At 34.9% G+C, this 25,876-nt stretch overlaps 1 protein-coding gene across 1 annotated transcript; it reads left to right on the top strand.

Annotated features, from left to right (window-relative positions):
- On the top strand, window positions 1–24,374 carry LOC121376470 (heart- and neural crest derivatives-expressed protein 2-like). Its single transcript, XM_041504344.1, has 2 exons — window positions 1–809; window positions 22,106–24,374. Exons 1-2 carry the CDS (start codon window positions 300–302, stop codon window positions 22,223–22,225), a joined length of 630 nt encoding a protein of 209 aa, XP_041360278.1. The 5' UTR covers window positions 1–299; the 3' UTR covers window positions 22,226–24,374.
- Window positions 24,375–25,876: the final 1,502 nt, after the last annotated feature.

Below are 25,876 nucleotides of genomic sequence, written 5' to 3'. Positions count from 1 at the left end.
ACTCTTCATTCGTAACCGCGGCTCGGAGATTGTGTTATTTGCTTATTTATGTTGTACATTTCTCCGTTTGTTCCACTGGTGAATGAAACATCTGAAATTTTAGTACTTTTTCTGGAAATATAACAGACAGAAAGAGTTAGAGAAAGAGAAAAAAGAGTGTTATTACTGGAAAGAATTGTTGAAAACTGTGATTATATCAAACGACGCAACCAAATGATTTATTTCAATTCATAGTAATATTTATTTTTGAAATATTACAAAATTTGAATTGAAAAGAAAATAACCGAAAAGTGTTCAACATGAGTTTGAGTGTAGGCGGCTACGCTCAGGGTTACGCTCATCCGGGACCTATGACCCACGAGTTTTACCAGTACCCCCAGGTCCGGTACCCGGATCACACCGAGCATCCGGGCTACTACCAGAACTGGATGCTGAACCCCCAGGAATTGACGCCCCCGGATCAGTACATGCAACTGGATCTGGCCCACACGAACCCCCTGGAGTATACTGTACACTACGAGAACGGGGTGAGGTGCGTGAAAAGAAGGATAACCGCAAACAAGAAGGAGAGACGGAGAACAATGAGTATTAATAACGCCTTCGCGTCATTGCGGGGTTGTATCCCGAACGTTCCGTCAGACACCAAACTGTCGAAAATCAAAACGTTACGCCTCGCTACCAGTTATATCGCTTACCTCATGGACATTCTGCAAAAAGACGATCCTTCTGTTAGCGAGCCCGGTTTCAAAGCAGAACTAACGAAAAAGAACGAACGAAAAACGACAGCAGATGAAAAGAAGAAAGAGACGGTGAGACATTTTTCTGTTCTTTTTTCATTCTTTCCTATTTTGACATGTGATGTCAATTTTTGTCTGTCCTTTTTAGACATATCCCGTCTTTTTCTTTCTTTCCTTTTTGACATATGCTGTCTTTTTCTTTCTTTCTTTTCTGACATATGCTGTCTTTTTCTCTTTCTTTTTTGACATATAAGTACTCTTTTTCTTTCTTTCCTTTTTTAACATACGCTTTCGTCTTTACTCTTGAGATAGTTCTGATAATCTTGATTTAAAGCAACATGTTATTTTGCAGTAAATGCCATGATATTTATTTTACTACGAACCCGGTTGTAAAACGAGCTATAATGTTAAGTATCTTGGCTTGGATTTCAACAATTAATTCGCTAATAAAAATTCACAGTCATTCCTCTAAAGATACGCAGACATACGCTCGTGAACAGGCGAATACGAAATGGCTCGAAAGAAAAACGGAAGATGTATTTACATTTTCTTTTTAAATACCTAAATATATATTATATTATTAAATTTTAAGTCTAGAATAGTTATTGTATAACACTAAATATGCAAATATACATAATCAAATTCAATATAGACAGAGAAATTCTTTATTTATGTATCAACAATAATAATATAGTAATACACAAGCCGCTGCTGGAAGAGATTTTAGAACTATTAAAATACTTTACATAATATAAATACAGTTTTGCAATATTTTAACATCAAATGTTTAATTTTGTCTATTGAAAATGATATTAAAATATATTGATATATAAAAAATATGGATGTTTTAGTAAATTATACACAGTATATTTGTATCATTTCTAAACCGATTCCATTATGTGAACATAATACATACTAACAATAAAATATATAAAACGCATGCACATGAATCGCGCATGTAACAGAAAACATTAAAATGTCTGTTAAGTATATCTTGTAATTTTGCAGGTTATAATTATAAATGTTTTACTTTATTTAATAATAATATTATCATGAATTAGTGTATTCAAAATATCACTAAACTACAAATGTTAAAATTTATAATTTAAGATAACAAATAATGAACATATATATCTAAACGAAATTATGTTCTAAGAATTAAATAGTTGTCAGACAATATTTGTGGAGATATTTAAAATCTAAGTATCTACAAATGAGTGGAGACATACAAATAAACATGTTTTACTTTAGTTCAGCCGATAATGTACTGTAGTTTACCGGTATATCATATTTATAGCGAAATGTATAATTAAACAACTATGAATGTAACATTTAAGCAAAATAATATATATATATATATATATATATATATATATATATATATATATATACATTGTATATATATATATATAGAATACTGGTGGTTATCGTTAAAGGCTTGAAAGGTGCTCAATACTCTGAAGATCGTCGAAGGGCGTGAAACTCTGAATAATAGCGTAGGACCAAAGTGCAATATATATATATATATATATATATATATATATATATATATATATATATATATATAAAGAAAAATTTCCTTTAATAATTTTTAAATTACCGATATCATTAAAAATATCACATTTATGAAGAACTGGGGTTTTTTCGATACCATAAATATAAATATAACACCTGTATATTATAGGACTGTTTACTGACTGAAAATTTATGTTGAATATTAATTATTTAATTGACAGTTGAGAAAAGTAAACATTAAATAAATAATCAGTTGTTGCAGTGTATTTTTCTTTACAACGTTTCGTTTTATTTTTTGATGATTTTCATTAATTTAGTTTGTTCTTATTTTTCCGTTGGTATAATGTTTTTATTATACTTCGTTTTATTAATAATGTTTAACCAATCACACAATGTATTTTAGTCCAATAATAATGAAACTATTAGAATGAAAATATTTACCAATGTTGATAATGCCTTATACAGGCAGTACCCAGCTTTATTTTACTAATATAAAATCAATACTTCCTTCAGTAATGATGCATGCAAGCTGTAATATGCATAAATTTTAAGTTTTATTTACCTAAATTAGATTTTAAAAATATAAAGTTTGTACATCCCGCTGAAATAACTTATTTAAATTACATCACCATGTTTTAGACCAAAGCCAAATTTTCTTTAAATTTTCTATATTAAATAGTAGCATTTGTTTGCGCAATTTATAAATGATCCATTTAAAGTTCTGCTAAAATTAGAAAACTGATAAAATTGTAAACATCAAAAGAGGTATTTAAAGAGGGAAAAAAAAATACCACTTGCGGTATTCTATTTCACTATATAGGCATTTAGGACACATGCGAGTAGACTGTAATTCCAGAGAAGTTGTAAAACTGTTCTGCGCGACATTTACTGTTGCAAACTGGAGAAAGCTCGTATCGGAGACAGCCCCCCGCGAAGTGAAAAACATCGTGATGGTTTAACACCGCTCCTATCACCCCGCTCTCGGCGTGGGGTTGATAAAACACAATTCACTGTGACCCCCGGGTTAAACCCGCAAATATTATATACAGCAAGGCACAACTATAATGTATTAGATCATCAGTAAAGAACGTTCATTATTTATGTATTAAAGTTTCGTATTTCGCTACTTAATTTTAGATGCTGTGTGGGGTTTTTTAGATTTGAAAATACATGTAGTCCAAGAGAACAAAGAATCTGTCTAGTGTTTAATATGAATACTAAAGAGAGTGGATATTGCTAGTTGATTGTATGTCCCTATTACAGAGAAATATGTAAAGAAATATTAATGTACATAGCCTTCGAATAACAAACTTATACATTTATTATCATTAAAATTCAAACATGAGACATAACAGTTAGCTAAATTTATATATTTTTCGTAGTCCAATATATCTGCGATCAACTTGCCGGAAGATGTTAGTTGACGGCATGTATATCGGACTATATTTTAAAAACACTTTTAACATCATTTCTAATATATATTGTATTATATACAAATATTGCTTTACTATTTCATGCTGTAGCCATTTCTTGCGAAATGCATATACATGTATTTTCTTTCAACCAAAGGCTGATTATAGCTAAGACAAATATAGTGATTGATTAATATATTTCCAAATCTCTCTCTCTCTCTCTCTCTCTCTCTCTCTCTCTCTCTCTCTCTCTCTCTCTCTCTCTCTCTCTCTCTCTCTCTCTCTCTCTCTCTCTCTCTGTGCGTACGCGTATATGTGTGTTTATGTATATTTGTATGTGTAATTTTATGTTGTAGCACTCGATAGAAAATGTACCAAAGTATTACTTTATTTAAATTTCAAACCATTTTTAATTCATATTATATATGTATGTACATATTTGTGCCTATATATCTTGTATTTGTGTTATGATAAAAATAAGAATACAAAACAAAACCCCACACAAACGACCTAAATAAAACAACATCAATGAAATGGACGAACAAAAGTTAATTTACTAATATAAAGATACTTCAAATCTTGTTTGGAAACATGTCATATTTTGATTAATAGATTATCAATTATCTTTGCATAAATTAAACAGTTTGGTTAGCAAAACCCCCATGTAAAATAGTACACAATTACATGTTTACTGCATTACTCATATATCTATAACGCATATACTTATGCATAACAGTATATGACTATTCTTAGTAAATAATATCCAATTCTTGTATAGTAGGTGACTTTTGCGGATAGCAGGTAAAAATAACGTATACATAAGTAAATAAACACACAGACTAAGATAAAGTTTATCTCACGTAATATCTGAAAAACTATTTTCATGCCTGTTTTACTGGGAGTTTGTGCAATAAAGGTTATTCTAGAAATTATGGGTGAGGTGGTGAGGCAATATATATTTTTTATCTTTATTTAAATAAATTAAATACTTTGAAATTATGTGCAATAAAAATAGTCGCGCACACCCGCCGCCCACATGCTATTATCAACTTTTCATGTCACCACTCTCAAAATAATTTGAAACGAATTGAAATTGAGTTTAATCATTAACAATTACCTGTATTCGGCACTTCCGCACATAAGTATCAAATATATATAGACCCACGGGACCAAGTAAAAAGTCCGGTTTTAAGAAGTATCCAATTTAGAGGGGTCCTGTTGTGTAATGATATTTAAAAAGAGACCATGAAAAACGTCCGGTTATTAGAAGATTCCGGTTTATATATATACAAAATTTCATTAGGAAATTAATTATACATCTGAAATGCGTTCTGTGTATAAATTATTATTTTACTCATCGGCATCAAATTGGCGCGAAAAGACGTACGAATATTTTACGCGGTAGTTTGATTGTTACAATCAATTTCAATAACGTTCAGTCGGTTTACTGCACTAATGTTAATGTAATGAGCGTGCCTCGTAACACCACCCTTCACACTAATTAGAAAGTAATTCACCGAACATAGCACGGTGTTACACAGTTCCTGTTATTCCCAGACAATCTAATCGCTGCCTCGTTCTTAGCAAATTTCCCTTGTGATTAATTTCAATTATATACGTACATTTTAATATTGTATATTAGTTCAATTAAAACTATTCGTTCTGTAATAAATAATAAGGATAGAAAGTTATTTCACTCAGATAACCAAAGAGTATATCACTGTGTTATGAAATGAGTAAACTAAAATTCTATAGTGACGTGGTTTACAAATATACTTATATTAACAGCTGCAGTGCATTTCTGATATGTTGGATATAATTATGACATGCATTTTTTTTTACTAAACATCTATTTAATCTAGACGTCATATAATATAATAAATATTTGGTAGATATTGATATATCAATTTTGTTTTAAAACACATATTACTTTTAGGAACATATATAATTTATTTTTAATTGAAACTGTCGATTAAATACCTAATAAAATTTAAGAGTATTGGGTCTGTTATAGTAATATTTCTATAGTTATATAAATACCGTATCTCATGTGCAAAAATCAATGTGTGCAGTGGAATCGCCTGAAGTGAAATTTTAATGTTTCACCATCGGCCAATTTTGATGGGAAAATAGTCCCGAATCGACAAGTAGACACTTCTCTTTTTTTCTGGTAAATATTAAAAGTCGACAATGTTCATATGCATACGTTGCTTTGAATATTCTATATTTAGTATATTTTGAATATATATTTACATTATGATACTTGTTTATATTGATATTTTAATCGTCCAGATACAACATGAATGAATGAATGAATGAATGAATGAATAAATGAATAAATAAATGAATGTTTAACGACACACCAGCACGAAAATTACACCAGCTATAGGGTGTCAAACTACAGTAAATGCAAACAAATAAGTGATGAACATCATCAATATAAACATTCAACAGTTAAAATAAAACAGTGTAAAGAACTGTGCACTTGTAATATTTTGATTAAAACTGTAACTGCACAAACGTAATTTATTTAAAGTGTATTTTTATACTAATTATCCACTTAAATCTACTAGTTTGATATATTATAATTCTGTATAATACTGCTAATTATAATTTAGGAGCCTTTCCAGTAATCAAGAGACTCCCAAATTGAGCATCCAAGATTTAATATTAATATTTAATGTGAACGCACCCCGTTCACCCTAACTCCGACTCAATAAATACCTCAATACATTTAATTGTATTTATTAAGTATTCTGTTTAGTACCAAATCCGTTGGGATAATAGTACCAAAAAGGAGATAGAGAAAAACCCCACGTATTAACTTAGTTAAAAAGACTTAGTTTAACGACACCACTAGAGCACATTGATTTATTTATCATTGGCTATTGGGTGTCAAATATTTGGTAATTCTGACATATAGTCTTAGAGAGGAAACCCGCTACATTATCCATTAGTATCAAGTGATCTTTTATATATACCAGCCCATAGACAGGATAGCACATACCACGGCCGTTGATATATCAGTCGTGGTGCACTGACTGGAACGAGAAATAGCCCAGTGGCCCCACCGACGGGGATCGATCCTGGATCGATCACTCATCAAGCGAGCGTTTTACCACTGGGCTATGTCCCGCCGTCCGTCTGCACTATAATATGTAAGTTTAGACTTTTAGTCCAGACTTCTCAACCCTTATTTTCTTTGCAAATTAAAAAGCGTCCTGAGTTTGATATTGAGATGTTTTTGACATATAGCCGAATTTAACCCTCTTAATGGATTCATTTTCTGATTATTTTTCCCCGTTCCAACCAGTGACCCACGACTAATATATATCAACGGTCATGGTATGTGTTATGTCTGTGTTGGCGAGTGCATATACTACTAATCATTTGCTAATGGAAAAATGTAGAAAGTTTCCTCTGAAGACTACGTGTAGAATGACTAAATGTTTGACATCCAAATAGCCAATGATTAATAAATCATTGTGCTCTAGTGGTGTCATTAGACAAATTTCATTATATAGTTTTAGTCATTAACACGGCTCTATTAGTCGGAAGCAGATCACAGGACGTCCGGTGTTCTTAAAAGAGCACAGTGCAGACAATCGTTGACTACGTAGTAAGTTTAATCAGATGTAAACCGAAACTCACAGAGAAAGAATGCTATCACTGGAGATATCTTAATTTAACACCCACTTTTTTTTTCTTCAGATCTGTAAACAAACCGTCAGATGTATAAAATACCGTGCAGTTTCGCATAATCAAAGTTCACGTATATCCGTTTTGTATCCGGCGTTCGACGTGGGCGATACTGGCCACGTTTAAATGAATTCTCGTTGATTCTCGCAACGCTTCAGTCACAGCAGACGACAACTTGTTAGCGGGGTAGTCACTCTACGAAAACTTCCAGCAACATCTCGAAAAATCTCACGAGAATTTACGCACGTAGCCTTGTCTGGTCACTAATTCTTGGAATTCTTGTATCATTTCGAAAATGCAAAAGTCATTAATTATTTGTTTGCTATTTATAAAAACTAAATATTTCAGACATGATGTTAAAATAATGAACTGTTTATAGTCCTTCTCCACTGGCGTAGCCTGGATTTTATATTGGTGTGGGGGGGGGGGGGGGGGGGGGGGGGGGGGGGGGGGGGGGGGGGAGAAGAGGGGAAACCCACACTGTATGTATGATTTTATGGGGTTTTTTCATACAATGGAATTTACTATTAGTTAATTTATTTTTTAGTCAATTGTTTTTTTTAAATTGCACAGAAAAATAGTATTTTTATTTTATTTCCAAAGCACTTTTACTTTTCTTCTTACGTCAAACGAAACTAAAATTATTTACAAAAAACATGCTTGTAGGAGGATGGAACGGACCATAGATTTGTCACGCATTATAAATTTTTTGTCATAACACTGTGTTAATAATCAACTCTCTGTCGAAGTTAGAATTAGAATGCATAAGAACGTAACAAAAAACCCAAAACAACAAACCACCCCCACCCCCAAACAAACAAAACAAAACAAAAAACAAACTAAAATAATAACAATGATAAAAACCAGCAAGTTCGTACTGAAAGTGGTATCAGTCTATGTAGGAGGGATGGAACATATTGATAGGTATCTCCTAGGGGTGGCAGTCTTCTTCCAGGAGGGATGAAACATCCTGATACGTATCTCCTAGGAGAGTGGCAGTATTCCTTCAAGCGGCATAGGAGGGATGAGACATCCTGATACGTATCTCCTAGGGAGTGGCAGTCTTCCTTCAGGCGGCACAGGAGGGATGAGACATCCTGATACGTATCTCCTAGGGAAGTGGCAGTATTCCTTCAAACGGTACAGGAGGGGTGAGACATCCTGATACTTATCTCCTAGGGGAGTGGCAGTCTTCCTTCAGGAGGGATGAGACATCCTGATATGTATCTCCTAGGGAAGTGGCAATATTCCTTCAAGCGGTACAGGAGGGGTGAGACATCTTGATACGTATCTCCTAGGGGAGTGGCAGTCTTCCTCTGGGAGGGATGAAACATCCTGATACGTATCTCTTAGGGAAGTGGCAATATTCCTTCAAGCGGTACAGGAGGGATGAGACATCCTGATACGTATCTCCTAGGGAAGTGGCAGTCTTCCTCCAGGAGGGATGAGACATCCTGATACGTATCTCCTAGGGAAGTGGCAGTCTTCCTCCAGGAGGGATGAGACATCCTGATACGTATTTTGTAGGGAAGTGGCAGTCCTCGTAAGGGCGAACTCCTAATAGTGGATTATGGAAGCAATCACAAAAACATAAACATGCCTAAAACATCCTTTTGACTCTTTGTTAGTCACCGGGATCGATCGATCATCCCCGTCGGTGGGCCCATTGGGCTATTTCTCGCTCCAAACAGTGCACCACGACTGGTATACCAAAGGCCGTGGTATGTGCTATCCTGTCTGTAGGATGGTGCATATAAAAGGTTCCTTGCTGCTAATCGAACAGAGTAGCCCATGAAGTGGCGACAGCGAGTTTCCTCTCTCAATATCTATGTGGTCCTTAACCATATGTCTGACGCCATATAACCGTAAATAAAACGTGTTGAGTGCGTCGTTAAATAAAATATTTCCTTCCTTCCTTCCTTTTGTTAGTCAAATAATGTATCCTGTAATTTTTCATCATAAATTTGGTATTATTCTTATTATTTTTAACATTGTCTTTACGTTGTCACAAAGTTGACGAACTGTCGAGACTATGTCATAATAAAGACAAAAGTCAATTTCGAGAATCGGCGTATTTATTGCTTTTTTTTCCGCTAAGGAAATTTTAATTTCACTTTGCATTCTCAAATAAAATCACACCGAAATTTCATACAGCATTTTAATTAGAGATACGAAATTAAATATTATAAAATAACAGTTTTGCCTGTTTAAAGGCAGTTTATCTTAGTAATTATGCGGTATAATATATTTTCGATTGTTACAGCTTTTTTAAATAAATAAATTACACATTAAATACAACTTGTAATTTGGCAAATCCAATGTGTTTCTGATAGCCCTGCGTCGATAAATATTCATCATTCATTCAGATGGGTGTTGGTATTTGTATTAAAATGCGTGGTTACGAATGACACCACATGTAACATTCTTAACAAATACATTTTTTAATAGTTAATACATGTTACTGTACTGAAAAAATAAAAGCATTTAACTGCATGAAGCCTACGATGTGTATAATTATTACGACGGGAAGCACACGCGTCTGTAAGCGTTACATTGCACTGCTTCTGATTGTAGAACAGCAGGTAAATGCTTTTGAAGACATAGCAAAAATGTGACGAACATTTCGGAGACGTTTCTACAACATTTAATATTATGTACACTAACATACCAAGCATAAATACACTTTTTGCCTAATGGGCTATTTCTTGTTCCAGCCAGTGCACCACGACTGATATATCAAATGCCGTGGTATATGCTATCCTGTCTGTGGGATGGTGCATATTAAAGATACCTTGCTGCTAATAGAAAAATGTAGCGGGTTTTCTCTGTCAGAATTACCAAATGTTTGACATCCAATAGCCGATGATTAATAAATCAATGTCGTTAAATAAAATAAACTTTAACTTTTAAATAAAAAATTTTAAATAATATAATTTTATAATATGCATATCATACGTGGGACCGTTTGATTGAATATTTGAAAGAGGGGTACGCTATTTAAAAGAGTACATGGGAATGCTCTTCTGCGAAATGTTTATCTTTGGGTGGCCTCAAACGTAATTTCTTAGCACAAGGAGAAGAAAATAGCAATGTTTAAACTGCCAAATGTTTTAATTTTAAAGGTTATATGTTTGTGAGTGTATTAATTTCTGTATGTGAATGTATATGGATGACTATGTAGCAAGACAAACATAAACCTTGGAGCACAGGTTTATAGCATTCCCATCCCAGACTTTTTTTTTTTTTTTTTTTTTTAGATACGTTCTTATTTAAATTCAAAACCACATTGATTTGGCGCGGGTTTGTCGCTTAATATTATAATAATAATTATGTTGTTTTAACCAAATCCTCTATTCTAAAAATTAAACATAACAAACAGAAAAGCTGTCGATCTCATGTAACGTAGCATATCATATTCACACATCAGTCGCTTGTTCGTGGCTAATTTTCTGTACAGTCTTTTGTTTCAATTTATTTTGACAGCATTCGGTCCGTTTTTTCGCTACTAATTAATCAATGATTCGTTATCTAAAACGCAGGTCTCCAGCTAATGTGATTACTTTCTACTTAGTCCACTTCTAATATCCCCGGACGGACTAGAATTCCACTGACGATTCAGAGTTCCGCCTTAATAATACTAATTGAAAATATGGCCGCGAAAATGGTTTCACAGTAATTTCGCTTCGGCTTTTCGATGTAAAGGGATCCGCTCATTAAAGCGATATGATCGTCAGTTTGTGTGTATCTGACCAATAAAGGCCCTCGCATTCCTGTTTGATTTGATTACATCGATACACACAAAGTCATCTTCCCTGCAAGAAAATTATCAGTTGCAGGAACCGCTACTGTTTCCGCGTTGTTATCGTAAATCGGACCGCGCGCGTCTGCGCACCACATGCAAGGCGCGCAGCTTGCACGCGCTTGTAAATTGCAAACGACTGTCAGTTATTGTTGTGAATACTGTTACCACCGATTATTTTTCCACCGATCGCGCATTCGCACATGTTTCGAAACGCGCAGTTTTAAAAGATTTCTGGTGTAAGAGGGGGTTGGTTGAGTAAATCTTCCCGCGGGGCAGGAAGGATGCAGAAAATCTGTCGGCAGAGCATAAAACAAATTGTAGATAATTTTTGAAGACGAAACAAAAGAGTGATAACTAAATTGGATAATTTATGCAACCGCTGTGCATATGGCGGTTGATTGTGTTTGTGTCGGCGGATCAGAACCCGGTGTCGGTTTCACTCATTAGATTGTATCAGCTGATCGGCCACGTGGCGCGAGGTCTGTTCAATCTGGCTTCTGAATGAAATCCAGTGGACGAATTATCTAAGTGATACAGACAATGTTTTCATTACGTTTATCTCCGTAGTGTGTTTGCTTTATTGTTTTAACATTATTACAGACTTCCCAAAATCAACATATATTGTGTATTAATATTGTTAGTGCAGCGTGTTTTTAAGTTTCCCCCTCAATCTTGCAACTGTCATATTTTGTCGTAAGCGTACGAGATGGGGTGGGGTTTCGGTGTGTGTGTGTGTGTGTTGGGGGGGGGGGGGAGTGTCAACAGAACTATCGTGCTGTGCACATCTTCACATTCGGGCAAAATGAGATTGCCTGAATCCTCTTCACCATGTATTTCCATCATTCTACTCAATATCAGATGTAAATCCATATAAAATTGCGCAGTGATTCGTTTGCAACCCTATATAGCTAATATGAATAAATGTTGTTATCCAGGTTCGGTGTTTAATTCTGACATCCCTTCCCCCCCCCCCCCCCCCCCTGTATTTTGTTATTTGCACATATATATGTGATAAAATAAATTAAGATTAACCAACGCCACACATAAAAGAAAACCATTCTAAAAAATTATTGATTAATAATATGAAGTTTACAATATGTTACTGTCATGTACAACACAAATAATAATATTGTTATCACGTTTGACACCCACATAAATAAATAAATTAATAAAAAGGCACTCAATATTAGGGTTTGACATGTTATATTACAAACATTACAATACTAAAAACATCGGGCATGCACATATTAATAATTAATAGTCAAAGCAAGAATCGTTTTCATTAGCTAATTAGATATAGAGGATACCACATGAGAGGCCGATAGATACCATGGCCAGCCAGACCGAGCATAAAAAAACGTCCGCTAGTCTAGTTTATGCGCTTCACGATAAACCAAATGGCCACGTCGTGAATAATCAAATAGTTCGCGAACGTTAGCGAAACTTTTGCTGGCTGAACTTGGGACATATGTTTTACAACGAGTTGTTTTAAAACGTAACTCGTGACCCAAAGCGTGTTTGATTCGTTTTTAAATATCTACAATACCGGAAATAGTATCTAATGGATACGAATATAATATGGTATTTCTTGAATATCATCAAAAACCAGGTTTAAAATTTAAAATAAACATATACGTCTTTTTCAATTAAAAACCGGCCTCGGTGGCGTCGTGGCAGGCCATCGGTCTACAGGCTGGTAGGTACTGGGTTCGGATCCCAGTCGAGGCATGGGATTTTTAATCCGGATACCGACTCCAAACCCTGAGTGAGTCCTCCGCAAGGCTCAATGGGCAGGTGTAAACCACTTGTACCGACCAGTGATCCATAACTGGTTCAACAAAAACCATGGTTTGTGCTATCCTGCCTGTGGGAAGCGCAAATAAAAGATCCCGTGCTGCTAATCGGAAGAGTAGCCCATGTAGTGGCGACAGCGGGTTTCCTCTCAAAATCTGTGTGGTCCTTAACCATATGTCTGACGCCATATAACCGTAAATAAAATTTGTTGAGTGCGTCGTTAAATAAAACATTTCTTTCTTTCTTTCTTTCTTTCTTTTCAATTAAAACTTACTTACTGCGCTTGCAGTTAACTTATACGTCACAGAACAATGAGTTTTAAGTTACCAAATAAGTCACAGAGCAATCTATTTTGATGGTGTTCAGTTCATTGGGTGGTATGGCTGTGGCGACCTGGTCATCGCCTTGGAGCAGCATGCTATATGTTATTGCCGTATGATATCATAAATAACCCATGATGTTCTCACTAACGGGTGTGTAAGAAATACGACTCCTTTTCTACGATCAAGCATTTGTCATCGCCCGCCAACACGCTGGGGTTAAAAATAAAAAGTACAAATTTAATATAGTTCTTTCGAGTTCAAAGGTTATTCCGCAAAACGAAAATATCGTTTCAATATACATCTAGCTTTATTGTTTATATTTAAGGCGTATAGCCGCGGACGTGGCGAGACGTGAAGCCGGGGAAATTCTATCTCTCTTATCTCCGCTCATGGGTAGAACACGAGTTCAGAGAAGTTACTCCAAAGAAGTTTCTTTACACATTATTAATTGATTCTTTGTAAACTCTGAGGGAGGTCAAGAGACGCCAAAATAGCTGGTGCTCCTCTAATCTGGAGCGGAATTTAAGTGTCTCTAATAGTCACTGTAGAAGTTGGAAGAGATAACAAGGAAACTGGACATGCACAACACAGTGAAGAATTTTAATGTTTTTCTTTTTTTGTCCATCGAACGAACAACTGCCCAGTGAACAATAGTCCACTGAACAATGGCCTACTCTTTTAATAATTTTTAGACTTTTTAACCCAGGTATGTATGTATACATATACAATTTGTATTATTCAGAGGGAATCGTCAAGCAGGGGTGCGGGTGCGGGTGGGGGTGGCTGTGGGGTAGCCCGAGTACTCTGATGGTAAGAGAGCTAGACAGAAATATGGTCAGTTATAACGCTATAACGTTATAACAGAGGGTAGGATGGGTTATTATTTGGTTTCCATTTTTAATAGGATAGTTTTGTTTTATTGGTTTTGTTTTTTATGTGGGGTTTTCTGAGGTATATATTTGTTAATGTGTGTGTGTGTGTGTGTGTGTGTGTGTGTGTGTGTGCGCGCGTGTGTTTGTGTGTGTGTCTTTGTGTGTTTTGTTTTGGATTTAAAGAAAACTATCGCAATTCTCTGCTTTACATTATGTTAGTAATTCTTAGAGCTAGACTAAAGGCGGATTCAACATTTTTAAAATAACATATTATCATATTGTTTTGTTTACAATATCAGTGTCCGTATATCTAAACTGTCTTTGGTTTTCTTAATTTTTTTATAGTAACCGAACATTGAGATTGCTAGTAGATCTATCTCATAATAATTTCATATAAAAATATAATGAGTATGAAGTACAGCGCCGTTTGAACCACTACACACATTACAATAACTACAAGCACATTGCCTGATATTCTAATAAATTGAACTCGTAAATCTACTCATTGAAAAATATTTTTTAAAATCCAGAACTATGTTACAATGGCTACAGAATTAGGATAGTCTACTGAGTTGTAAACAAACCTAGAACGAACATCAGAAAGAAGCAAGCGACATTGTAATTTGTAGCCCCACTTTGATCGCTGCACATTTGACATTCTGAGAGCTGTAAACCTTACATCTGTTGCAATTTCTATAACTTGTATATATAAGATATTGTGCGTTATTGCACGTTTTACAAGAGTTAAACAAGCTTTATTCCGCCATGTGGCTGAGAAGCACTTCGATATTTATTTTACAGACATTAAAAGAAAACGATTTACGGTTTACCATCTTTTTGATGGTACACCTTAATGTTAAACTTCCGCTATTTTATGTGGCAATTTCATATCGATACCGCCCGTAATGTACACGAAAGCATGCATTTATATTAAGTATTTTAGTTTCAAAAGTTTTGTTAAAGGTAGATGTTTTAAAATGATATACATGTAGTTTGGGGTTTTGTCTTGTTAACAATATTTTAAAAAAGGTATTTTCAGTTGAAGATATTTAAGATCAGGTGAAATAAAATTTACATTCCACATTTGGAAGTGTGCACAAAATAAGCTCAAAACATAGTTTTACTGATTTGTAGTTTTACATATAACTTATATATTCGGTCCTGAATTTTAATTTACACGATTTGTCATTTGTTTACCAATCATCAGTTACATAAAATGTATTAATAGTGAATATAATGTTCCATGGCAAACAATAACAACAACATAATTTTGCAAAGGCGTATTCTCTTAGACTATTTTTAATTCAATAACCGTTTTACTGGCTATTTGTCATGAATAGTAAACTTATTTTTTTATGTAACTAAAAGGATTACAATATGGTAAATACGTGAAACAAAATACTAAAACACAAGGCCATACCCAGCCAACTAGGGGTCAGTAGAAAAGGAATCAGAACACATTAATAAAGTTTATTCTCTAGCCACTTTTAATTAAACAGGCCATATTTCAAAATACAAGTTTTGATGCATGATGGAACTTGAAACTTTGCCCTTGTATTCACATTAGGAAGTAAAGCAATACAGTTTTGTAGGAGGCAGGAGGAGCTGCATTAATACCATGCCTAACAAATTCCTCCATTAACCCACTTTGACTTAGTGAAGTTTAAATAGTATTGGTGTTGGACATTGTGACAGAAGTCAAAGATGTCAACGTAACAGAATCAATGCCACATTCTATCAAAAGTATATGAGGAATCTTTGATTAACCAATATTTTTTCATAACCAAAAAACTTTTGTAATCTAGATTAACTAACTTACCTCTTTGATTAACCATTTGTCATCTATGGACACTTTAGTTTTGGTGTCCGATGGAAAGTACATTTTGGTGTCGGATGCCAAAAAAAGAAGAAGAAAGAAGTCATACATTTTGTCAATACAATTTTAATGAATACGTTATACCACACCTAGATATATATTTTAAAGTGCTTTCTTCATCATTATACTTCATTAAGAAATGACTGTCACGACCCTCGGCTAACAAGGCTGTTAATGAATAAAATTGGATATTAATTACATTTTTTTTCTTTAGAATATTAATGTGTGCACACCATGTGTTTCTGGTATTCCTAATGTTTATGATAGCTTAAAGAAATTATTAAAAGCAAAATCCAGTTTGAGCTGCTAATTTGAATTTTTGGGTCTGATGTTGACCACTTTTGAAGTATGCCCAACAGAGCATTTATCGTATTTTTCGTATTTTTTTAGGTACAGGCCCAACGTACCCAGCGTATAGTAAGACTATACTAAAACAACAATCTAATTAAAATTAGCTTCACTGGTTAATTACTATTACCTGTGGATCTAACAGCACCCCGTTGGAGCTCAAGAATGTGAAAACATTCGGGATTATGCCGAGGGTATACGAAATGGTTCGGGTGAATTACGAAGTATGCCAGAAACTAATTTCAATTTAATTTGTTTATACAAAATTCGTTTCCAGACGGAAAAAAAACCCGTGATGGTATAGCCATAAAATCTGTTTATATTAGTATACAATTCCAGAGTTTATTACTGCACTTTTCCCCCTGTTTTTTAATGTTGAAATAGACCAACAAGTTCGCCTATTACATAAATAGTCTCTCCCGATATTTTTAGAATTTGTATGCTCCTGAATAACGCTATAAAAGGCGAAGTGTAATTGGTTGATATTTAAATTGTTATTTATAAATAAAATGTCACCTGGACATGGGAGTCCACGCAATGCTGTTAGATCTACTGGTAGACCAGTAGAGCTAATTTTAATCAGATTGCTAAAACAAATAACGAACTAATGCTAAAATCTGAGACAAAAGTTATCATTGTTCGATACTTAGGAACTACTGTAGTGAGATTTGGGTTTTTATTGATGCACCTGATATAGGGAATAAAATCATACTGAATTTTTGAAAAAGTTGATTTGTGTTAGAAAATCTACAACTAGTGCTATGATTTATTTCAAACTTGGACGACTGCATCAGATGGTATTACGTTCTTTAAATATCGTGAACTATTGGTTGCTCTTATAATCTGAAAACTATCAGTATATATTATAATCATGTTACACGGCACTCCTCGATTTGTTACAACGTCAGCCTAGTAAATTAAATTGGGTTTAATATGTGAGGAATTCGAAATCATTATGGGAATGACTATATCTTTCAGATGAAAAAAATCCAAACGTTTCTCCGTCAATTTAAACAGTGTACTCAAGACAATTTCATACAAAAACATCTTCCTGTATTTAACAATTCCTCAAAATGTATTCTGTACAAATACATTGTTGGTATTTTTCATCATCAGCCATATCTATTTTTTTTAAACCCATTATTAGCAAAATATAGACGCATCCTAACACAATATCGTTTACACTCTCATTGTTTAAATAGTAGAGGCGAAATAGTACAGTTCCGTGCCCAATTTACGGGGACAAAGGTTTAAAGGTGTTTTTCATATCTTCAAAGACTTCTGAATAAAAGTAGCGGAAATGTCAAAACAGAAAGATCCTCTGGTTTGGATAGAAACCAGTGTATTTTTAATCCTATGAACGAGGAGGTATCAAAGAAGAATTCAGTGAAATTCATGTTCAATACATAAAAAAAACCCAACTACATCGGTTTTTAAACTAATTCAGTTATTACGTAACCCAAGATTGAGAATTATTACTAACATTAAATTAATAATTAATAATTAAATTTAATTTTGTAAAATGTCTCTGTGTTGCTACAGAAAAACCAATCTGATTAAAATTAGCTTTACTGGTCTACTAGTAGATCTAACAGCATTGCGTGGACTCCCACGTCCAGGTGACAGTTCATCTAAAAATAACAATTTAAATCTCGACCAATAACACTTCGCCTTTTATGGCGCTATTCGGGAGCATACAAATTCTAAAAATATCGGGGGAGACTATTTATGCAATAGGCGAACTTATTGGTCTATTTCAACATTTAAACACAGGGAGAAAAGTGCAGTAATAAACTCTGGATTGTATATTAGTATAAATAGATGTTATGGCTATACCATCACGGTTTTTTTTGGTCTTGAAACGAATTTTATATAACATTTTATATTGCAATTAGTTTCCGGCATACTTCGTAATTCACCTAAATCATTTTGTATACCCTCGGCATAATTCCGAATGTTTTCATATTCTTTTCAAATCACTGGCATGATTTTGCAAGTAAGGTTTTGTTTGTTCGAATGAAAGGTCAACTGGACATGAGCTCCAAAGGGGTGCTGTTAGATCCACAGGTAATAGTAATTAACCAGTGGAGCTCATTTTAATTAGATTGCAACAGAACATCAATCTTTAGAATAGCTATATACCCTATTCAAATAATTTTTATTATTTATATTTATTGTTATTTAATGTATTGCAAATTAGTTTTATAATTTGTATATAGTTCACGAGTTTGTTTAATATATTATATAGTATATTGTTTTAACATATTATATAGTATATTGTTTTATTCTTGTGTGCCGAAAGGCATACGAAAATAAAGTAAATTGAATTGACGTAGTAAAAACGTTAATTGTAAAAGACACATTTATACGTTTTAAACAGTTCATCAACAACAAAACAATAAAACTCTATTTTTAAAAAATGGTGAGGGTTAAAAAAATTTAACGACACCACTAGAGCACATTGATTTATGAATCATCGGCTGTTGCATATCAAACATTTGATAATTCTAACACGTTCTCCTCAGAGGAACCACGCTACATGTTTCCCTTATCAGCAAGGGGTATTTTATATGTATTTTCCCCACAGACGGGACAGCATATACCACGACCTTTGCGAAAATGATGACATGCCAAAATCACAAGCACACGTGTTACTATGACTAGCGTGTAGTATTATATCTGACACGGAACGCGGACATCTGGGTTCTGTCTTCTCTTACGATCAGCCAATTTCACCAGCCACGTGGCTCTAACTTTCGATATTGAACAGACCCGTCTTGTGGAAAAGAAATACGGAGACCTGTTTTATACCTGCTACATGTGGTTAAAATACATGTCAAACCAAAACATCAGCGACCGCTAATCTAATCCGGAAACAATCGACCTCGGTGGCGCAGTGGTTAAAACGCCGTGTTTCAAATTGGCGGGTCCTGGGTTCGTATCCCTGGCCAGTACCGGCTGCAATCAATACTCAGTACACACCTGGTTATGGTTGAGGATGTAATGTCCTTATTACATCAGCAACTTTTTCATATAAAAAATTATTGTTGAGACGTTCTTGTTTTTTTTTCAGAAACAAAATGTGGGCGGGAGGGTTTTAATTTAAAAAACAAAACAAAACGAAGTGGAATATACTATTGAAGCAACAACTTCACCACGGGCAGGCGTTCTTCAATATGCAATATTGGTAAATAGTTTTGAGATGCAATATGCAATGTCCATTGAGCTCTATCCTGTACAAGTTTGTGTTTTCTAAACTAGTCTTGGGAGTGGCAGTCCTCCATATGGGAGGTGCATGAGGGTTTTGTTTGTTTAACGACACCGCTAGACCACATTGATTTATTAATCATCGGCTACTGAATGTCAAACATTTGGTAATATGGACATATAGTCTTAGAGAGGAAACCCGCTACATTGTTCCATTAGTGGAAAGGGATCTTTTATATGCACCATCCGACAGACAGGATAGCACATACCACTGCCTTTTGATATGCCAGTCGTGGTGCACTAGCTGGAACGAGGTGCCGGAGGGATGAAACATCTAATATCCTATGAGAGTGGCGGTCCTCCTAAGGATGAGCACCTGCTAGTGAATCATGGAAGCTTTGGTTTGTAGGATTGAATCCCACTGGTGGACCCATTCTCTGATATTTCTTCCCGTCCCAACCAGAACCCCGTTGAAGACCGTTGTATGTGCTGTCCTGTCTGTGGGATAGTGCATATAAAATACGCCTTGCTGCTAATGCAAAACTGTAAGTCAGAATTATTAAATGTTTAACATCCAATAGCCGATGATTAGTGGTGTCGTTAAACAAAAACCAAAATTTAACTTTAACGTGAATAATCACCATCGCTAAATGCAGGACACAATTTACGCATTTATATAATAAACATTTGTTGTTTTGGTCTTGAGACTTTTTTCTTTTCTTTTTGTTTTTCAGACTTGTAGGGTGCGCAAAATGACGCAATACATTTTTCATTTGACACCCAATAGCCGATGTATTTTTCATTTGACACCCAATAGCCGATGTATTTTTCATTTGACACCCAATAGCCGATGTATTTTTCCTGCTGGGGTCGTCAAACAATCATTCATTAATTCATTGAATAATCTATCTATCGGGTAATGCGTATTTGTTAATTCTTTCAGGGACAAGTATGTTAGATGGATGTACGACAATTACCAGACTCTTTTTCTTGTTCTTCTGGTTATCTTTGTATTAAGATTTTAGGGACTAGTCTTACGTTGACCTTTTTACAATTCATTCTGGAGTAGCCGGACCGATTTGTTTACTTCGTATGTCTTCTTGGACAAATCTCTGCGCCGTATTAATTACAGGGTGACTTCACCGTGGATGTTCCCACGCTTGGACGACGAAAAACTTGATAAATAAGACAAAACGTGTAGAATAATAATAATCAAAAGACGCGCAAACAATCCTGTAACTGGAATCGGCTATAGGGTCGCTATACCGGGCCCTGTTTATTTATTCCGCTGATACTAATAAACAAAGGTCCTGACATCAAGTCAGACATCATTAGTTAGGTAACCAGTCTACTTGTCGACGGTGTTAACTATTTGGTACCGCTCTGTATTTTTCGGATTGGTAGACGTGCAAGATGCCGGACGCTCTTTTCTAGACATATTAACGCTGGAATTCTTTCTTCGGTGTCTTGATTTACCCCTCGGGGCGTCTCGCATGGAGTTTTAAACCAATTACCATGTTTTAGCGGAGAAATGTCGACGAACATGCTGTAAAATGCATCTATTTACGCGATATACAATTTGTCTTACCCCATGGAACATTTCTGTGTTTAACGATTCGAGATACCGCGTTTGTTCGACATACAAACTTTGTACGTAACTCGGTGCCGACCAGTCTGTCGAAACAACGGGAGAAGGCTTGCCACGTTAATTGAACAGGAAATTCTAATCACGAACTGGGGGCACCGGGGTTGGGATTGCGATGCACATGCATGGGGGGCACTGACGTTCTGGGGGAAACCTTCAGCTCGGTTAGTTGATTTCGTCGCACCAAAACCCGTTTTCCCGCCTAACACGTGCAAGTGTCTTTTTGGCACTTCTCCCAAATCTCGCCTCGTTGTGGCTAACGCTTAAATGAAGCGTAGCGAAGCGTAGAACCACAGTCGTGTTTTACGTGCGTGTGGCAAGGAAGTTTTTGACGGCTTTGCACGTGCATGCGTGTCAAAAAACGGAAACTTAAGATTGTGTGCAAACTGTTCACGGTGCCATGAAAACGTCAGACTCTTGAAATGCCAAGTGACGCCCTAGAATTCTCTTCTGTTGCACACTGTGTTACCGATAGACTGACTCCGACTCGCAAGCCGGGCGCAACAGATACCTCGTTAAACTGTCTCCTTAAATTTGTTGACATTATCAAGTTGTTCAAACAAAACTTTAAAACAAGTCATAAGAATCTATTAAAAAACCCATGCGAAAACTTAATTTGTTTAAAATTAAATTAAAACGTCATTTCTAACCACTGCATTAATACAAGTATGACTACCTTCAGAACTATTTTAAAATGTTTGTATATAGGCGCTCACACGCACACACACACACACACACACACACACACACACACAGACTATATATATATATATATATATATATATATACTGAACACTAGAATTTGTTGTTGAATATTTATGAAACTTCAAAGTTTTAATAAAACGATGTTTATACTATTTAATTTTTTCCCCCAGGACACATCACCTACTTCATCCAATGAAAGCGACAACAGTTCCATATCCGAGAAGAAAGAAAAAGGGAAGGGAAGGACGGGGTGGCCGCAGCACGTCTGGGCTTCAGAACTCAAGAATTGATGACGTAGTACTCAAAAACATAGTGCACATATTCTGAACAATTTGTGATGACACTGGCACAAATCTTCACTGCGTGACCATACCACCCACTGCACAGTCGATAATTTATGTTCGATTTGTTTCATTACTCAGCGGTACATCTTGGAACAAGCAGTGTAGCTTATGCGTTCTGTCTAGTATGACAGACCTACTGAATTGGAAACCCTTATTTTGTGCGTGTGTGTTGTGTATGACGTATGACTGAAAACTATTTATTATCCAATAGTACATGACCTCATTTTGAAATTGTGATCTCGAAATAGCGTTACTGTTATGTAATGTATCCTGTTCATATATTTTGACAATGCCATTTCAAATCTCCTGTAGTATTTATTTGAGATGGCTAGCAAAATAGTATCCATTTATTTTTATTGTGCCAAATTTGCAATGTACACAGCTGCCAAGATGTCAAGTAAAATATTAGACATTTGTTTTATAGTGCCAATTTTCGAAATGCATTTCAGTATATAAACATACAAAGACATTTTGTGAGGAGATTGTGTATTTCTTCTGTTTAGTGTGTTTACAGGAAATAAATAGACACCTTTTGATTCACACATATATTTGAATATTAAATAGTGCTCATCGATGATGACTTGGTGATTAAGTCATCAGGTTTAATTCATATAGGTATTGGGTTCAGGGGTTCATATCCCAATACCGGCTCTAATTAATATTTAACTTTTAACCTTTCTCCTGGGTAGACAGCACAGATAGCTGTTGTGTGCTATATTTTTAATGTTAAAATGTGTGTAAAAAACCCACCCATTCACATGAAGACATTAACAGACTGCTCTTGTGTGTGTGATTACTAACGCTAATAATGTGGTAGTCTCAAAAAACCTTAGACAGACCGAATCGCCGGGGTCAGCTCTTATCTCCCTTGTCACGGCTTAAGGTCACCATTATCTCCCTTGCAGAGACAGACTGCTGTGGGGTGGGCACAATAATCCGCGTCCAATTGTTTATGGACGAAATACTGTGAGAAAACAACACACACACATTCACTGTCGGAAGAATAGATATTGCTATCAATTAGTTGTGTGGAGTTGTTGTTTTGCATCTGAATATATGTTATACAGAAAACTGAATAATAAGCTTGGCTGGGACCATTTGTTACAATTAGCAGTATTAGTATGTAGGTATTCAGTGAACTGAAAATACAACTTGTGATCTGGCTTGGGTTTTTTTTTAAATATATATATTTTTAAAAATATTCAAATACCAGTTTGAATGTTTTCTGGTTTCTTCCCATCTGATGCACGATATATTTTGGAGACTCTTGAACTGGTTCAGCAATTAATTAGAACTAATTTCATATTTCAACCGAATTAAAAGGACAGTAACCATATAATGGTTTTATTAAAAAATTATTATTGCATTAGTCTTGGTCACCAAACACTGTTAGTATTATCTAACAACAACTGTGATAGCCTGTCTCGATCAGTTTGACTCCCAGCCAATCAGAACCGTTACCTCTTAACATGGCATGTTTTGTGGGCTTTTCTTCTTTCTTCTTCTTTTTTTTTTTGGGGGGGGGGGGGGGGGGGGGGGATTTGAGACAATACTCCCAAACTCTTGTTCCCGCAGGTGTTGGTTAACCGAGACTAATACTACGTAACTGTGTAAAGACAAAACAAATCTTCATTAAAATTGTTGAAATACACGAAACTGGAAAATATGAAGTAATATAATAAAACGACTGTACATTTATTGTTCACCTTCAAAGACAAAACGTGTCGTTAAATAAAACATTTCCTTCCTTCAAAGACAAAACATATATCTGTGTTAAAAAGTGTTTGTACGTCCAGGATGGAGCAGCAACCATGCGGAGGAAAGTACAACAGAATGAAAACGACAGAGTGCATTTACTTGCATAACTTGGTTTGCTAGTTTGTGTAGTCACTATTCATATGTGTGTTTTGTTTGTTTTGTGTTTTTCACTGCGTGCCATTGTGTGAGTGTGTGGTGCATAGACTCAGATAAACACTTGTTTGCATCTGTTTTCATCGGATTTGATTCCTATCTCACTCGAACTGTTCTTATGATGTTGATATTATTGTTTCAAAAAATAATTTTGAAAGTACGAAAATAAATTTTTGTTTGAAAATTAAACTGTTCCGTGTTTCTTTTAAAATTTTGTTTAAAATGTATTTAATTTATTAATTTATTTTTGTTATTTAAATATTTTAAAGATGGAAGACTATATTTGTTCTAGTTTAAAACTATTCTTAATGTTTCTGTCTCCCCATCCACTCCTCTCTAGGACCAGGACGAATCCTACTATTATATGCGGTGATGGATTTAGGAACAATATAATTACATATTATTTTGGGCCTCACAATGGATTTTCAAACTAACATTAAAAACAATAACTACAGCTGTTTTTCTGTGCACCACGTTATAAAATGGAACACTAATTCCAAAACTGCAAACATGTAACAAGAGTGTTTCTCAATTTCTCAGCCTTAGGAGGAGGGCGTGATATTTCATCAAAATATCAAGGAGTGTTACCTTAATGTGGAGATGCATAGAGAAATCGTATCACTACACACAGTCACGGTCAACCAATGATTTTGATTTATAACCTACATTATAAGCAGTTTGTTAGGTTTTATGTTATTTGTTTAAAAATTAAATAAACACAATACAAAATAATAAGATGCTTTTTTCTCTCGTAGCATTTAATAAATGAATGAATGAATGTTTAACGACACCCCGGCACGAAACATACATCGGCTATTGGATGTCACACTATGATAATGTAAACAAATAAGGTGATGATCAACATCAATATATAAATTCAAGATTTATAAAAACAGTGTAAAGAACTGTGCAAAAATACAAATATCACAGATAGATACTGACTTTTACTCCAAATTTCAATTTGTGCTGTATTGGCGAGGTTACAGTACACGCAGAGGCATTTAATAAAATAATGTGTCACAGTAGTCAAGACGACTGTGGTACATTATTTTATTAAATGATACGTGAAGTTTAAAAAAGCAAAAATACTAGAAATAATTCACATATATGTATATTTATTTTTCATAGCTATATTATGTAAAAATAACCCCGACAAACACACCCCCCCCCCCAAAAAAAAAAAAAAAAAAAAAATTCCAAATAACAACAAACAAAGAAAAAAACCCTCCACAAACAAACCAAAAAACACACCCAAAAAAACCCCCCCAACCAAACCAAAAAACCCACATCGCAAAACAATAGTAAGGGATATTTTATATGTACTTTCCAACATACAGGACAACACCTTCGATTTTCCAATCGTGGTACACTGGTTGGAATGGGAGTAAAACCCAACCACAGAATGGGTGCACTGAAGGGGATCGATCCTAGGATAAAACACCGCAGGCGAGTGTTCGACTGAGTGAGATACCGCTAGTCAATGCACGAAGGCATCATAACATTTATATAAATATATTTCTGATATATACTGACGGAAAGAAATTAGAGATCACACAAATAATAACAGCAACTGTAGTTACTACAGCCAAAACCCTCAATCCAAAGTGTCAGAACCCAACTCTGTTACTAACAGTCGACACTTCTGACATTACACCTTTGTATGAAATAAAGACATTAAGTACTACG

The sequence above is a fragment of the Gigantopelta aegis genome, chromosome 6 (genome assembly GCF_016097555.1).
Source record: "Gigantopelta aegis isolate Gae_Host chromosome 6, Gae_host_genome, whole genome shotgun sequence".
Taxonomy (NCBI): Eukaryota; Metazoa; Mollusca; class Gastropoda; order Neomphalida; family Peltospiridae; genus Gigantopelta; species Gigantopelta aegis.
The sequence above is the reverse complement of the archived record's forward strand: the minus strand, read 5'-3'. Positions and strand labels throughout refer to the sequence as shown.

Bases quoted from the DNA above. Each gene is read 5' to 3' on its own strand.
- LOC121376470 (XM_041504344.1), top strand. From the start codon at position 300: ATGAGTTTGAGTGTAGGCGGCTACGCTCAGGGTTACGCTCATCCGGGA. The intron at 810-22,105 runs GTGAGACATTTT...TTTTTCCCCCAG, and splicing joins ATGAAAAGAAGAAAGAGACG to GACACATCACCTACTTCATC.